At 38.6% G+C, this 17,718-nt stretch overlaps 1 protein-coding gene across 3 annotated transcripts in view; it reads right to left on the bottom strand.

The window, feature by feature from the left end:
• The window catches only part of LOC101471057 (regulator of telomere elongation helicase 1), a 43,253-nt gene that overhangs the window by 3,922 nt on the left and 21,613 nt on the right, over positions 1-17,718 (bottom strand). For all 3 annotated transcript variants that reach the window (XM_076878320.1, XM_076878319.1, XM_076878318.1), the window contains exons 7-28: positions 17,187-17,271; positions 16,968-17,033; positions 15,110-15,266; positions 14,809-14,847; positions 14,656-14,731; positions 13,004-13,101; positions 12,834-12,889; positions 12,571-12,642; positions 12,305-12,386; positions 12,004-12,136; positions 10,898-11,011; positions 7,859-7,899; positions 6,443-6,528; positions 4,575-4,652; positions 4,349-4,426; positions 2,859-3,005; positions 2,653-2,768; positions 2,368-2,491; positions 1,760-1,925; positions 1,304-1,461; positions 1,091-1,186; positions 502-712 (exon numbers count right to left, since the gene is read on the bottom strand). In XM_076878320.1, coding sequence (XP_076734435.1) covers positions 502-712; positions 1,091-1,186; positions 1,304-1,461; positions 1,760-1,925; positions 2,368-2,491; positions 2,653-2,768; positions 2,859-3,005; positions 4,349-4,426; positions 4,575-4,652; positions 6,443-6,528; positions 7,859-7,899; positions 10,898-11,011; positions 12,004-12,136; positions 12,305-12,386; positions 12,571-12,642; positions 12,834-12,889; positions 13,004-13,101; positions 14,656-14,731; positions 14,809-14,847; positions 15,110-15,266; positions 16,968-17,033; positions 17,187-17,271 — 2,279 coding nt within the window. The remainder of the gene's footprint in view (positions 1-501; positions 713-1,090; positions 1,187-1,303; positions 1,462-1,759; positions 1,926-2,367; positions 2,492-2,652; positions 2,769-2,858; positions 3,006-4,348; positions 4,427-4,574; positions 4,653-6,442; positions 6,529-7,858; positions 7,900-10,897; positions 11,012-12,003; positions 12,137-12,304; positions 12,387-12,570; positions 12,643-12,833; positions 12,890-13,003; positions 13,102-14,655; positions 14,732-14,808; positions 14,848-15,109; positions 15,267-16,967; positions 17,034-17,186; positions 17,272-17,718) is intronic.

The following is a 17,718-nucleotide window of genomic DNA, read 5'->3' as shown; positions in this document are numbered from 1 at the left end:
GCACAGTCATTTGTTGTATATCAAATGAAACAACCTGAACGTTGCAGTTTAGAAAATGTGATCTTCATAGAAACCCTGCTTGTCAATACATTCTGCACATATTCAAACTATCGTGCTGTGTACGTTTTAAAACATACTAATTATACATATTAAAATAATTTAAAACACTTTATTGAAAAGAGTGCAAAGACTTTAACGGATTTGTAAATAGTTGCACTAGTTAGACTCATTTTACAAAGAGCGTAAAATGTCTAATCATAAATTAAGAAAACGTGTTCTGTAGAGTTCAGACGTCTGCAAAGCAGGTATACTTTATAGGTGGCAGCGTACTGTCATTCTTCAGTGTTAACTATGTGTGGTGTTTATCGTTTTAATAGCAGTGTATTGCCGTACCTTCTAGTATCAGTACACAACATGCAGTGCTACCACATGCAACACTGAGGCTCAGATACGAGTCTGAATGTTCAGGTCGCTTTGTGTTTATTAGAGCAGAAGATTTACCATGGAGGAGACTCTGAGTATTAGTGTCTTCACTTAAAATTGCTGTCTCAGTCAGCAGGTGATCCAGGTTGTCGGTCTTTTTGTAGGTCTGCAGAGCCCGTATGATGCGGTCAAAGCTGACCTGACTCAGGGACTTCTTCATGTCCGCCAGGAATTTCTTAGCCCTGCTCGCCTTTCCTTCTTCAGACAAATCCTCAGAGACACTCGGCTTCTTCAATAACCATGGAGGAAAAGATAATCTCAGCAGCAGTGTAAATTCAAAATGATGTTAAACAATCTGGTTCAAAGTTCACTGCCCTCTGTTACACATCTCTGTACGTCTACAGGTATGTCATCTGGACCAACAGCTTTTCTAGTTTTCATCCTCTTCACATCATTCTTACTAATTGTCTGCACTTTCATCAGGTGTGTGCACCATAGGTTTATTAGATAAATATTTGCTTAAAAGTTCAAATTGAGTTAACAGCAGGCCACAGATAAACATAATTATCCCAACCCTTTAAACTTTAACGATTCATCCCCAACTTTCAACAGTCAGAAAAGACGTTTTCACCGAGTCCAGCTGTGTGTTGTTTAGAACACCACTTACCTGTTCTTGGACCAACTTGATTTTACGTTTTCCACCCCGCAACTCATCCTCCATCCTCTTATCGTATTGAAGAGACAGTTTGGACAAATGATTTGCCTTCAAAAGCAAAACAAGTGGAAAATGTGGTATTTAAACTTTTTTGTTTTATAGTGTAACACCCCACCTCACCCCACCCCCCACACACACACGATGTGAGTTAATAAAACGAGCTACCTTTTCCTCTCCCATGGTAAAATCACTGTCCTCTCCAGTGCCGTGGTTGCCTTGCTCCAAAGCATCCAGCAGGTTGGCTGGTCTCCTCTGACTGTCCTGCACCTCACTCTCATACTCAAGGCAGATCCTGGCCATTCCACTGGCTCCACTGTTCTCATCTGACCACAAAAACAAGGGTTAAAATTCATCAAGGACTCACTTTAGAGTAGCTGTAGCTGGAAATTTTAAAACTAGTGCTTCCAGCTGTAGGTTTAGGATTAACTGGCTCTTAGTTGAATTTCTACCATTTATTATTGAAGTCTGTGTTTCTACTATAGTTTTTCTACATTTCAACTGCATAATGAATTCTAAAGACACTCCTGTGAAACCCTTTGCTAAACGTATCTAGTATAGCAAAAGAACACCTTCATCTTTAATAGCAAAACATCAAACCACATCCATCATCTGTGTACTCACCGAGTCTCCTCCTCTTCAGGCTGGGAAGGCAGGTGTCCAGCACTTTGGCCTTCTGGGTGTGAGACGTTTGTGAGGAGGAGCAAGAGGTGAAACTGGAGGACTGAGTGTCTGATGAACACACAGCCGCACAGCTGTCTGCTGGAGCCTTCTTCTCAACCACAGGCCTCTTAAATGTATAATGCACAAACTGTGAGTATAAGCTGACAACCTGAACTGTAACCAAGTGTCTACACACCTTTACTGCACATGCAATGAATGAAAACCAGATAAACGATATGTTAGTAGACATTTATTATGAAAGTAATAAGGTTGACATGGTGTTAAAAAAACTCTTATCTTCACCTTTATTCCACAGAAACTCACAGAAAACACTTGACATCAAATTATATTTCAGCACGATGAACAGTGTCATAGCCATTAATGGAAACACTCCAGGTAATTATTCACTTTTTGTGTTTTAAATCAAAAAGTTTTCCATTTTTTCAGTGCTTAAAATAAAAAAACCTTCCCTCCAGATCAGAATCAGTACTATGAGCTGGTTCTTTAACAAAACTGAATAATGCAAGAATTTGCTGCATTGTATAAACCATGCAGGTGCGACAACTCACCATTTTTTGTGCAATCCTGAAGAACTGCGAGACATCACGGACCACGTTGCCAAAGCTGTCACAGAGGCGCACATACGACCTCACCCACGATGGAAGCTGAGCCCGGGCATCGGCACTTTTAAATCTGTGGGGAAAGTTTTCCTTTAGTTTAACAATCATTTTTTTATCATCAATAAATAATAAATAAGGTGACCGAAGCACTTAATTGAAGCTTGTGTGCTGCTGTGTGGTATAGTGGAGGATGTTCCCTCTGATGTGATGTTACTGAAGTAAACCAGCTCTGACCTCTGATCACACAAGAAGATCGCTCCATAGTCTTCCTTGTGACGAATCACTCTACCGATGGCCTGATTCACAGCTCTGAAAGCCTGCTGTTTGTACCAGTCTTGCCCTGATAAGTACTGTTTACACGCACAAAGACAGAGAGATCCAACTACCGTAATACGACAGAGCAACTTTTTAGTGTACATCAATAGTTAATTTTCTTTCACCTTGAGCCCTGGAGCTTTCTTTCGATTCATCTCATCCAAAAATTGCATTTTCAGGATGACTCGAGGGTCGTTCTTTGGAGGGAAAGGAAGGCCAGTGATGATAACACCCCGACCATAGGTGTCTGCAAAATCCAGACCCTCGCTCGCCTAGCACAAGAAGATATCATTACAGAACGGCTATTTGTGTAACCCTACACTAACATGAAAGAAAATCTGTCTATGCATCTTCTTAAATGTTTATCCAATTAGTCCCAGCATCACAGAACAGGAGGTAGCGTGCACCCTGGAAAAGCAATAAAACTGCTAACAAAGAGAGACAACCATTCACACTCACGAGCCATCATTACAAAAACATTGTGTAGTTATGCAGTGTGTCAACAAAAGAAAAAAAAAAGATGTCACATCTTTGGCACCCTTGTCCTCTCGTGTCAACATGTCCTTTGAATATCATATACAGGTGTGGTCAGAGGTTTACTTGGTATAAAAGTCATGATTATTTGGGGCTTTTAATGATTTCTTCCAACTGCTTTATTCAGGGTGGAATGATGTTACAGCACTCATCTCTTATGACTTTCACAAAATTGAGTGCACAACTTTAAATTAATTGAGATTTTCTCTTATTCGCACTGGGTCAAAAGCATAAACTCAAATATTAACATACATCTGCTAAAATCTTTCATAAAGTCTTTTAACTTGATGAGGTCAAGGCCTATAAACTCATTAGTGATCATGATCCATTACAACTACAAGATTTGTCTGGATTGACCAATACTCAGAACAATATGAAAATCCAAGGAACTCAGTAATGAGCTAATAATGAGAACTGTAGATTTATGCCAATTGGAACATTTCTGAACTGCAAATTCCAAGATCATCAGTTCAAACTATTTAAGTAAATACAAGTTACTCAGATGTCTCACCACTTTATCAAGCTCTGGAAGGAGACTCAAACGGTCAGCCTCAGATTGAGAAAATAGGATATTCAACACCAACAGAATTTGCAGCTGCCCACACAGAGAAGGCAAATGATTTCTCGAGAAAAGTTTTTTGGACAAACAAGACAACGACTGTGTTGTTGTTGACAATGAGCAGGTAGTCTAAGGAGCTTGGAAAGAAAAGTGTCTGGACTTCTTTAAGTTGCTTGAAGACGTTTCACCTCTCAGCTGAGAAGCTTCTTCAGTTCTAGGGTCAAATGCTTTTCTTTCCAAGCTCCTTAGACTATGATAACCTGGATGACTTCACAGACCTTCACAGACAATGAAAACTGGACTGGACGAGTAAAAGTGAGGCCTTCAAACCTAAGAACACCGCGCCGACTATCAAGTATACAGAGGGATGATTTGCCTGTTGTACATTCATGCTCACGATGAGTGTACGTAAACTTCTGACTACAACTGCATACTCACTGTATACAGCTGAAGTTTTGAGGTGAAACATGATAACAGAAAACATTTTAGGACTTTTACAGACTTCATGGACAGCCTCCTCACCTTCCCTCGACACACAGCAAAGAAGGATCCTCCTTTGGATGCTGGATCATTGACTTTGCCGTAATAACCATCAATAACCTGGGAATAGACAGAGGCTAAAGTTTAATCAGATCTTTACTTTTTTTTTTTTTTTTTACTATAAGCAACTTAGGAAATATTTTTAGATGTGAAAATGTGAATAGAGGGGTTTACAGCCAAGTGATTAGATACCTAAAAAAACACTCACGTCATTAAAGGTGCCCTTCCCTTTAGGTTCAACAAACATAGGCTTTATGTTCTCAATGCGGTTTGCATGTCCGTTAGCCTGGTGATGACACACATGCAGGAAATGATTTACAGCAGCATCTTAGATTGTTATAAATGATCCATTTGACTGCGGAGTAACATAAACGTAACATAAATAAATTGGTTCATACAGGTTACAAGGCTTTTGACTTAATGATTAACTCTTTTGATATCTTTACATTCTATTTTTTAATATGCATTTCTTATGTATTTCTTGCACACTTCAGAAAGCAATTCTTAGCTTCTAATTAGTATAAGAAGAAGTATTTATGTAATTGAAATAATGATGAGAAAATAAAAAAATGTTAAAGCGATTTGGAAGTTTAAACTATGCTTAAATTCATGATGAAGTAAGGTCACAGAGAGAAACAGACAGGGAGGATGGTAAGGTGTAGTGATTAAATGCCAACAACAGTGACTGGATGCCACAATGGGTGTGAGCCCAGACATCCCCTCAGAAGATGTGACATCCAGGAAGAGAGGTGGGAGAAAGGATAACCAAGTATAATACTGTAGTGCAGAACAAATAAAGGGTTTTCCATCTGTCATCTAGAAGATGAGCAGTTAAAATAAAATAAAGTAAAATAAAAAAATTGGATCTCATAGTTCACAGTTGAAAGTTCCAGCAGAGACGCCAGAGGGATCAACTGCTGCCCAAACTATGGACTTACAATTTGGCTTAACATTCTTTGGTTCTTTCTCTCCTCGAACCCTCTCCTCTCAAAGATCAGAAGAGAATCAGCATTAGCTCCGAGTAGGTTAACTGAAAAAGTATAGTTCAAGTGATTTGATTATTCGGTTTTATGGTCGCGGAATTTGATCTCTGCTTTTTGCAGATGATGTGGTTCAGTTGGCTTCACCGGGTGATCGCCTCCAGCTTGCACTGGAATGGTTCGACTGAGAAGCGCTGGCATGAGAATCAGCACCTCATTCCCAGCGCTTCTCACTCCCCAGGAGGAGGAGGAGTTTAAGTGTCTCTGGGTCTTGCTCACGAGTGATGGGAGAAGGGAGCGGGAGATCGACAGACGATTGGTGCTGCGGCTGCAGTGATGCGGACGCTGTACAGGTCCGTCGTGGTGAAGAGAGAGCTGAGTGTAAAAGCGAAGCTCTCAATTTACTGGTGGTCCCTACCCTCACCTACGGTGACAAGCTGTGGGTACTGACTGAAAGAACGAGATCGTGGAAATTGGCTTCCTCCGAAGGGTGGCTGGCCTCTCCCTTAGAGATAGGGTGAAGAGTTCAGCCATCCAGGAGGGGCTCAGAGTAGAGCCGCTGCTCCTCCACATCGAAAGGAGCCAGCTGAGATGGTTTGCGCATCTTACAAGGATGCCTCCTGAGTGAGGTGTTCTGCACTGCAAGGCTACTCAGCCCTGGTTTTTCGGGTAGGCAGAGTAGACATCGGGAGGCTAAGAGGCAGTTGGAACTGGACGAGTCCCCTCATCAATTGGCTCCATCTAAGCTCTCTGCAATTTTTAATACTCGTAGGCTCAGAGACTGGACTATTTAAACAGAGAGACCTGATCCAGACTTCCTGTACTGGGGTCCTGGTTCCACAGGATGTGTGACACAATTGTCACACATCCCATTACCTCTTATTGGCTGCTGACAAGTCAACCAGTAGCAGAAGCATTGGCATAGTCGTCTCCATATTAAATTTCCAGTAAATTGATTTCTAATTTGCTAGAAAATACAAAATATAGTTCATGGGAAAAAAACCCCCATCAACATAAAAGTCACTAGAAAAGCTAAAAACGCCGCGCCCAAACTATTATTTCTTTCCTCAGGTGACTCTGCTGACTTTCCACTTACTTTCCAGAATTCCAATGTTTTTTCCATTAAAGGGAAGGAAGGGAAAAATACTAAGAGTCCGTGAGGAACCACACGGCTCAGGTTAGCTGAGGAGAGAACACAAGTTACAAATATATGTGAGTATAACTTACAAATATATATCACAATCAAAACAAAAGATTTCACACTCCATATACAATCCAACATGGTAGCACTTCCTATGATAGCTCAGCAGTAATGTGGTAATAACGAGACATTAAAAGCCAAAAATGTAATAATATGGAAATAGCAAATTACTACAACTTAATCACCGGAATAATATCTAAGCAGTTTTTATTTTTTACCTCGTATCAACATTGGTTATAGGCGAGTTGTGGTAACGGGCCAAAATTGGGTGTAATAACATAGAAAAACGTATGCCTATAAGGCAAAACCAATTAGTTACAGTAATATACTGGCAATATGATATATATCATATATGACATATACCTGCTAATAATAATCTTCCTATATCTGTGCATCTGAATATGTATATACTGGCCCCTCACATTAACCTTATAATAACAAAGCAATAGTAACTAATGGTTAAAAAGTAGGATACTCTGTATTATAATGCTGGATTTTAATCCTGCCTTGTGTTAACAACCTTACTCTTTGTTTAAAGGTAACAATGTAAATATTATTTAATGTGTCGTATTAGTACACCATTAAACAATCTGCACAATCTGTGTGTATACTTCCTATAATTAAAAAACAGAACAGAAGAAAAACATGTCTGTGTGTTAAATATAAATGTTATAATCATGTTATGGTTATTTTTTATTACATCACTGGCAAATAAATTTATGGACAGTCCTAAAACATTAATCCTGTTCATACAGATGTATTGTTGTCAGCAGTAGAGACATTTCGTCACTCTACCAGGTGACTGTCTCAGCTCAGGTTTCCCCAACCTTATAAACAGTACATTTGCATAATGACTGAAACCAGCAGCACTGAGGAACAATGAGCGGTCATGATTGTCTTGACCACTGATCAACAACCAACGACCAAATTAACACGAGCACCATCATTAAAATAGTGATAAAAACAATCGCACACTTGTCTTCAATACTTTTGGCAATATAGTGTAGAAATAGTAATATGTTATATGTCACAGCATCAGCCAGTATTAGTAGTATTATTAAGTCTAATCAATATATTGCTATTCTTATCAGTCATTAGTTTTGCTTCATAGGCACAGGTACAAGAGTACCTTCTGTTTCTACCTTATGACCCAGTTATTGCCAAGCTGTAGTAAAAAGTGCTACTCTTAAACACAATATCAAAAAGGTAATAAGCAATATGACATCACCATGAACAACAGAGCTAAAAGTTAACAATGTTGGTGATGTTAGCACAATCAAACGATTTCCATGCTGTATACTGTGATCTTACCAATGGTGTTGCCTAAAGACGCCATGTTTTCAGGAACAAACCTGCCACACAAATTTACAGTTTGAGTTTAGCACTCAAGTAACAACTTCAAAGTCAGAACCAGTAAAATATATATGAGGTAACATATAAAAAAGGAGCTCTTCCTTCCCACTCTCACCAACTGCTACTGCTAAGGGATTGTCTGTGTCATACAAATAAGGCAGATCAGGCAGCAGGACACCGGCCCTCGAGGCCTGGAGTTCCCCAGCCCTGTTTTAGAGCATCATTGTTTACTGAGCCACAACAGCTCTTATCTCCTAGTGACACATCCTCCATGAATTGAAAAGTGTATGGGTGCCTCTGAGGGACATCTCTCTAACACATTACACCCCCTGTTTTAGCCCTTTAAAGCCTAGCCTGTCGCTGATATCAGACAGGTTTTTCAACATCTGTAACTCCCATCTGTTCAATTGAAAGACTTCGTGGTTCCTGAAAGCAGCGATACAGTGATATTTGGGTCATAACGTTAAACCCAGGCACAGTGCTGCAGCAGTCCCAAAAGACTGGTTGGTTGAGAGAAGAGAGAGGGAGTGAGTGTGATGAAGCTCTACAGAAAACTGACATTTTATTGGGCATCTGGGTTCTTTTTTTTACCGTTTTGCTGTTTGTTGTTTTCTGTGTTGTTTGTTGAGATTTAGATGTGGTGCCCTGCCTGGGATTACCATAATGACCCTAATATAACTGAAAAAGGTGATACTTTCAGAAACTGCTGGAATTTTTTGATTGCCCCATTGTTTTAAGAGTTATGGTAATTTGATCTAAAAGTCTGACCTAAACCCTACAGGAGCGCTCCCACTGGTTTTAAGGGGTTAACAAATCAGGTTTTTTTTTTAATTTAAAACAAACAAACAAACAAACAAACAAACAAACAAACAAACAAACAAACAAACAAACAAAAACTGTCTAACGTCTTACAAATGAATCAGCACTATATTGAAAGGTTTTTCATAATAAGATAACAGTTTCCAGTTACAAAATTTCGATTTAACCAAGAGTTACTTAAACTCTTATCAACCAAACACGTTCTATGGAACAGGAAATAAGGTTGGATTTTTTTCCTAGGATTTTTCATACATCTCCCTGACCCGGTTCACTATAAGTGTTATGTATCTCTTTATTATGTATCCTGCTGCGACACTGATCTTTCCTTCTTGTGAATGTGGATCTAATAGCTCAATGCCACTGACAGCCTTTATTGTCGTTGTAGGACTCATCTTCCTGCAAGGACAACCTGTTGTCCAACCACAGACAGCAAGCTTGTTTCTGTTTTTCCTCAATTCCCATTTCTCTTGTACTTTCTTCATTTTTTGTGTGTATCCTGAAATATCTTAGCTACTCATGCGTTTCCAGAATGCTTTCTAGCTTCCAGGTATCCCTCTTGTATATCCTAACCATAAATCTGGTAGTTGGTTTTTTTTATTATTATTATTATTATTATTATAGTAGTGTTTCCTTGCTAGCATTCTAGAATTACAACAAAAGGATCTCCTTTGTCCTGGTGTGACTGCCTTAGCAGCTTCTTTTTTTGTTTGCATTGTCACCTTGTCCATTGGACTGGTTGTGACCAAGGCTTGAACTTACAAACACTTTGATTCCCTCAAAAGCTTTAAACTCATCACTGGTGTTCTGATATACTGAACACTGTAGTGTTCTGTCAGGACAAGAAAGCCAAAGTGGTGCTTTCTTCATCAAATCTAAAAATAAACATAAAGTAAAACGTACCAAAGTATGTGAAAAATTAATAATGTTAATAATGTTAATAATGCCTTTAATACATTAGTAAGGAAAGCTGTAACTATGATGGAGAAAAGAGACAGCAGTTCTGACCATGTCTGGTTTAATGTAAAAGGCAAGTTGAACAGGTGAAGGCTCAGCAGCACTTTCAGATTTGCATCTATGAGAATGTCTGAATAAGTAATAAGTTTAACCTGCTGTTCTGTTTTCTTGCTAATTTTTATTTTGATCATGTATATGTATATACAAAAGTTCATTTAGCAAAGATTCAGTTAGATATCAAAAAGAAGTTGAAGAAATGCAAACTTATTTAATCCCACCACTTAATTAAGGTGAAACCAGTGAACAGTAGAAGTAATGTCCAGTCTAATACCTGCGTTGCCTTGTTTAGTATTGCAATACTTATTGATACTTTGGAATGAATATATCTTATGTGAGCTCTCCAGTTAAGTCTTTGATCTATTATTACCCCAAGAAATCCATTTTCATTGACTCTTTCAATATCAACAGCATTTATTTGAAGCTTAACATTTGTAGTTAACCTGCTATTTCCAAATAACATATTTTTAGTTTTATTCAAATTTAATGACAATTTGTTTTTATCAAGCCAAAGCTTCGATTTAATTATTTCATTAGTTATCTCATCGAATAAATGCTGCAGTTGCAAGTTAGTCTGGATCCATGTACTTAAATGGTCTCAGTTCCAATTGATCATATTCTGCAATTGTCTGACTGATGCAACTGGTTTTTTTTTCCAGATGTAGCCGAGTTGTTTATTTCAGTGTGTTTCAGTGAGTGTGTTTTCATTTTTGGTAATATAGTAGAAACAAAGTAGATAATCTGGAATCTCATGTCTTGTGAACACTGATTTTATTGCTACTATGACTCTTCCACTTTATGTGCTTAGCTTAATAATCTCTGAATAGCTCTATATAAGAATCAGCTTATTTACAGTTTACCTCTAATGCACAACAGTTTGATTGTTGGAGTGTTCATTCTAATATCAAGTGCCTTAAGAAGACAGTTTTCCTGAACTAGTGTTATATAAAAGTGAGTTGAAGTCTTCCACACACACAGCAGGATTTTACTTGACTTTCTAATAAATCAAAAGATGAGAAAAAATATGGTTTGACAACTTTTCCCCAGAGGTCAGAGACTACCATGAGCTAAATGAGTTTTGCCATGCACCTTCATTTGTATTTAGGCACATGGCAAAACTTGACCGACCTGTTAGAAAGTAATCATACGCTAAAAAAGAATACCGACCTCCGATCAAACGCTGAACTTAGGTGCGCTCCATCAGGCCCTTGTGCAATGATGCTCACAAAGATCTGGTCCCGCTCAATCACATGGTTGTTCTCCAGACGTACTGGGAATTCTCTGTAACAGCAGGAGCAGAAACTCACTGGCATATAGAGATGTATTACAGTAAACATATTTGGCCCAGATACATGCATAACACTGTTTCATTAGGGGCTGCACTGACAATCAAGTGAATACACTAAAGTTACGAGTTATTAAATCCACCTACGGTGTCAATTTAAAAGTCATACACCAGCCGCTTCATAATTTATCACATTCACAAACCTGTGTGTCCACACCACCCACCTGCCAGGTTGGGGGACAATCACACCCTTAAGGGGTAAAAACTGCCTGAAACCTCTGAACAGTTAATGCAATCGTTTGGACCAGGGCTGCCCAATCCCAGTCCTCAAGAGCTACTATCCTGCAGCTTTTAGATGCATCCCTACTCCAACACAGCTGAATCAAATGGTTTGATTACCTCTTCAGCATGCCATCATGTTTGGCAAAGGCCTGATAACAAGCCATTCATTTGATTCGGGTGTGTGGGAACAAGGATGCATCTAAAAGCTGCAGGACAGTAGCTCTCGAGGACCGGGATTGGGCACCCCTGGTTTGGACAGTCTGACTGTTTAATTTAAAATCCAGGTGTGGTTACAACATTTTCAAAACACATTAACTTTCCAAAAACCTATATGTTACATGTTTTAGATGTAATTCATCAGCAGGTGCTATGCTGCCTTTGGATGCTAACAAGTAAACACAGGTCTGTCTAATGTCAGAGTCATTCTTAATTATTGACAGATAAATGCAACATAATGTATCAGCATTCCTGGTTTATCCATGTTAAAGACCACTTTTTATGCTGATACTTCTGGCTTTAAAATGAATCATTAACTTTCATGGTGAGTTACAAAAATCACCAAAGATTTACATTTTAAGAACAGTTCACTCTGGACAGTGTTCAGCCTAAACAGGTATAAAGGCCATTGTGTTTTTGTTTTATTTTAATGAGCTGCTACTCAGGTGGGAAAAATTTAACTGTGCAGTCAGAGTGACAGCTAACTTACATTCTCATCTCAGATGTGAAAGACGACAGGGGAGAGAGGGTACCACTGGTCAGAATGATGCAGCGAACGCCTTGATTCACCAGATCTTGCATACTGAAGCCCGGAGAGAAGCACCAGTAACTCAGAATATTGCCTGCAATATGCAGAGAAACAAATCACATTTACTTACAGTACAAATAGTTCATACACTCATAACAGGGTTCACATTCTGACCTAAATGTAAAAAGAAAATATCATGATATTACATTCAGTTCATGTGACTCCATGTAACCCACCAACGCATCACGCTGTGCATCGTTACCTTGTTTTTTTGATGAAGATGAAGCCCACACGTCAACACTCTGTTTCTTTTTGTGAACGCTGGTGTCCCGATGGATATGAACCTGAGCCAAACACATGACACAAGCTCATCATTAGTCATTTCATTTCAAGAAAAAAAAAAAAAAAAGAAGAAATTAAACATTTAAGATGCCGAAACAATGGTTACAGTTTCAGTTACTTCTCCATCAAGTGTGGCAAAGATATGTTAGCTGGTTCCAATATGAACACAACTGTACAAAAACACACCTTAAAATGAGCCGTGTTGGTCTCCATCTGGTGCTGTCTGTCCTTTTCTGACGGTTCACCACAAAATACCAGCTGAAAACACCAGAACAGAGGGGATCGCTCAAACACGCCACGAGGTGATTAAATAATTACTCTTTATGCAATAAATAGTAATAAAGTCTATCATTTTGTTGAATGATCTCAATCACACAAATATTATGGGACCAATCCAAAAACCCAAACAAAGAAGCAGTTTGACAGCTTAATATCCATACAAAGTGTACCTGTATGATATCAGACAGCTTCTGGAGTCCACTTGTATTGAGGAATATTCCGGGCTCTGGTGAGAAACATGCATCAAACAGGTCACTTGTTACTTAGTAGCACTAAGATGATCTGTATAATACACCCAGCAAATGTTACAGATGATAAATGAAGTGATAATGTGTCCTACGTCCTGCCAGGTATCCACTGATCTGCTCCAGAGCTTCATAGACTGCCGTCTTGTTGCTGTAGGTCAGATGAGCTCTTTCTAACACCTCATAGATGAAACTAAGACACAACAGAGAGACATGCAGTGCAGGTTTATTATAACAGTTAACATTCAGAATCATTCTCTGACCACCTAAGGAAGAACCCCACTAGGGTTTATGTCACGGTAGTCTAAGGACTATCCACACAGTCTCTGACCACTTTCTTCTTCTTGTTTTATTTTAAATACATGACTCCAACCACAGATTTGTCACAGTGTCACCACACTACCCTAAAATACTTTGGGAACATTTGTGTCAGTTTCCTGCAATAAAGTATGACAATATAAGTAAAACTGATCTCAGACTCAGAGCTTGTTGTTGTTCTGCTGTGTGTCCATTTTAACAGCGGTTAAATTGTCTAAGGTACATTTTTAAAAAAATGTTTTTTGTATGCAGTTAACACTGATTCACACAAAACATTATAGACAATTATTTCAAATATGGATGTAAAAGAAAAGCATTTTTCATGCTGCTAAAAATCAAATGTGATATCTCAGTTTTTCCTTCTGCACAACAATGTTGTACATTGTGTATATAACATGTAGGATGTCACCAATGTTCAATTTGTCTTAATCACTCTATAAATTCCACTTATAATCCAATAGATATGATCATTATATATAAGAACCAATGTATCTATAATAATAGTTATAATCAGGTGTTTTTCTTGAGGCCACATTGTTTTAGCCTTTTTTTAAAAGACTAATTTTGGCATTTTTCTTTTGTTTGATACATGCAGTACATAGGAGGCGGAGCCGAGTGAGGCAGGGGTCAAGGCGTGAACTCGTACGTGTCACTTATGATTTCTGATTGAGTTTGCATATAACCTTTGGGTTAGAGAGGAAATGCACGTGCTAAATGTCAGGAAGTTCTCAGGGCATTCCCATGAATGAAAATTGGATGTAGACAGCCTTTAAACATAACAGACATCATACGAAGCACAAACGCACAAATCTATGCATAAAACACACACGAGCGATACGACACACCAACCTGTGACGTGTGTTTTCTTACCTGAACCATACTCTATGGAACAGAACCGACTCAGACGTGTGTGGAAATAAATGTCGACAGTCTGTTTTGGAAAAATGACGAATTGACGCCTTTAAAATAAAATTTACTCTCATCCTGGTCAGATGTCATCACTTAAAGTCTTGTTTCTTGCCCTCATCCTACTGATGTTTTACACTGACTGCACTTCAAGTCTGGCTTTGTTGCCTTAGAAGCTTTCTCTCTTACATTGTCTGCTTTTTCCACATGACCTTAACGGCATTCAGGGAACCAACAAAATAAACATGAACAGATACATGTTCTTATCTGTTCTGTAAGGATGTGTGTATCTTAGTGAAGCTAAAACGCAAACATTTTAATGCCATCATATTTCAAACCTGCATTGTTGAAGGTGGAAAAGCTTTGACAATATTTATTATTTTCTTGGACAAGCTCTCATCAAGTGTGCTTTGAGATTTATTTATTCATTTTCATATGTTTGGAACAACTGTATAATCAGTTTATTAATGGGCAACCCATACGCTCTTATTTTGAAAGCCTGCTCAGCACTGCTGTCACCTACATTCCAGGTTTAGTAATGCCTTTATCACTTGGAACATCATAGGAATCAATGGCAGCTTCCAGATCCAGTAGTATCTCTGTTAAAGCAAAAAACAAGTTTAGAAAAAGACCTCCAATCACCAACCAACAGGACGACCGACTCCACAATACTTACGTTTGATTTTAGCGATGGTGGACAAATCTAACTTTAAACCTGAAACAAAACAAAAGACAAAATATCAAAAGACCTGCAGCTGACAACCTTTTACTTGCTTTACTAAAGAATAAACTAAAATTACTAGTAATAATGAAACTAAGGCCAAGGCAAAACTAAGGCTAGTAAAGTAGAAGTAAATCCAAACTTTTAAAGTATACAAGTAGCCCAAAGTACCATGACATTCATAAACAACTATACACTCTAAGTATTAGATGGAAAACTCTGTTAGGAACATGTGTATAAGCGAAGGTTTTCTTACCAGAGCTGAGGGATTCCACGTTGACGTCTTCACTCACAGAGTCTTTGTGGCTGATTTCTTTAGCCTGCTCCACAAGCAGCCTGTCCACAGCATTGATGGCCGAGGCTACATCATAGGGAGTCAGATCAAACGAGGTTGATTCTTCACATGTCTTCTCCTGCAAACAAAAAAGACATCAGATCAGGTGGGATAGTATCAACAAAAGTAATTATCAGCATAATTCAAATAACAAATATTCATTTTAAACATTATTATAAGTCTGTGCAACCAATGTTTTTGTAAATAGTAACTTTATTTATATAGAACCTCTAAACCCGGTGAATGAAATGAAAATGGTGTGTAGTTACTACATGTCAAAGAATGATAGTACAGGTAATGTAAATGTAGAGTTTGTCTGAGAATGTTGTGTCCACAAAAACATAGATTTTAGTGGAGCAAACTGGCATTAGACCATCACAACCAACAAGTCCTTTGTCTCAAGTTACATTTGTTGCATTAAGCTGAATGAGATTTTGTCAGGAAAAGTGGCCATCGTGTAATAAATAGATGAAAATAACAGGATGAGCATGTTCCAGAACAGTGTTCACATTAATAATCATAACAAATTAGCTTTAATCAAGAATGACATATGCTTAGATTGTTGCTTTGCAAAAATCCCAAATATGTTGTTTAGCTCTCTACCACTGAAATGATTGACCAAAAAAATATTATAACATTGGCAGGCACCAGTGCTACACCTCAGCATCAGGGTAAGTAGGATTTTCAGAAAGCGTGACCTCTGACCTTGACCCTGAGTTCATGGTCACATATTTATCACATTCTTCAATGATGAATCATGCCTTAAATATGCAGCACCTTGCATTGTGCATTAACTGTAAATTTAAATGTAATAAGAAAATGTCTCGAGCTTCACATGTGTCGAAACAGATTAGCCAATTACTAGAGTTTGCTGCTCAGAGGATGTGTCACCAAGTTGGGAAAAACAACTAGAGACATAGACAGGTGTGGTGGTGTACCGGGGCCTCGGTTTAGGACTACGCTTCCTGCTGACTGTCACCCAGCTGTCCCGTTTTCCCGGCTGCTTGGGACAATATGCTGGGTGAAAGCTAACGGTGGCTATGCTAGCTTTGGCTGCACCTGCTACATGGGCCTGGCTAGATACAGGTGAACCCGGGACTCCAGAGCTGTAAACAGGCTACATTTATTACAAGTATCGTTATTACTAAAGAGGGCCGAGGAGTAACTAAAGCTCTGACATACTGAGCAGGAATGTGGAGGAGGGACAGGTGAAGAGGCCGTGCTGCTAGAGAGTCGGCTACAATCGAAGTGAGCAAATTCCTAAAGATACAGTGAATGAATACTGTGAGTATAATTAGTGGGTGAATCAAAAGAGAGTGTGCTTTGGTGACAGAATGTGAAGATTACACTGTGAAATCTCCAAGTTATATACATGGCATGATGATACAGGAGAATATATGCTTTGACAGGTTTTTCAGGTCATAGAAGAAAATACTTGTTCATTTGCAAAATACTCGAGATCTACTGCGATCTATAAATTATAATGCACAGTAATGACATGGGATGTAGTAAAAATCATACATTTTCTGAAGATATTAGTTCAATATCTGGTTTTCAAAGGAAACATTGGTTTTAATATGTCCTCATGGTTTGAGTAGACCAGCCCCTCTGATTTCAAATTAGGCCCGATGTGGCCTGCAAGTTAACATGAATTTGAAACCCTCTAGTGTAGACCATCCCCGTTTAGTAGTGGGTCACTTGTGGTCTTTGAAGCTTTTATATACAACAATGCCAATTTTTAGTGAATACATTTAACAGGGGAAACCAGATATAACCTTACCACATTGTGAGCTTCGTCAAAGATAACCACCGCTCCATTCAGGTCGATATTGTGTGCCTTGCGGCTCTGTGGAATGAGAGAGGGAGGGAGAGGCAGTTGAATATTAGCATTCATAGAGATTAGAAATGACAGTGCCAATCACAACACTAAAGTCTCTGTTGATGCTCATTTATGGTCACATATGTCAGCCTCAGATGTAATGTGTATGACAGAGCTTACCTTTGGATCTAGCAAGTAGTTGTATGGCATAAAAATGACATCTGCTTGTTGTTTCAGTGAACGGGAGAGGTAGTAAGGACAGACTCTGTGGAAAAATTTGCAAATGCGAAATCAAATACGTGAACTTTACAGAAAAACTGACTCATTCTGATAGCTGTTTAAAGAGATAACATAGTACAAAAGGTATAGTTTCCATCCACTAGCCTGTGACCACGTAGCCCAGCAGTTACTGAGTTTCAGTGGTTCTTGGACGAGTTGCTGCACTGTTAGGGGAGGTGGTTGTTAAGACTTTTAAGATTTATTGCTCAGATGACTGTTGCATTTTGACTCAGAATTTGAAGGGTTAAAAAGACATTAAAATGAAAAAAAAAACATCATGCTTCTGGTACTGTTTCTTGGTAGTGAAGTTTCAGGACAACTACTGAAAGAAAGTCAAAAAGCATCCTTCAAATGATAATGGCTCATTTGTGATAAGGCCCTTTCATTCATTTCAAATCTGCTCCAGTTGTTACTTTAGCCCTTCTCCATTTTC

This window comes from Maylandia zebra, linkage group LG20, assembly GCF_041146795.1.
Source record: "Maylandia zebra isolate NMK-2024a linkage group LG20, Mzebra_GT3a, whole genome shotgun sequence".
NCBI lineage: Eukaryota > Metazoa > Chordata > Actinopteri > Cichliformes > Cichlidae > Maylandia > Maylandia zebra.
Note: the sequence above shows the minus strand (reverse complement) of the source record. Positions and strands in the feature narration are given on the sequence as shown.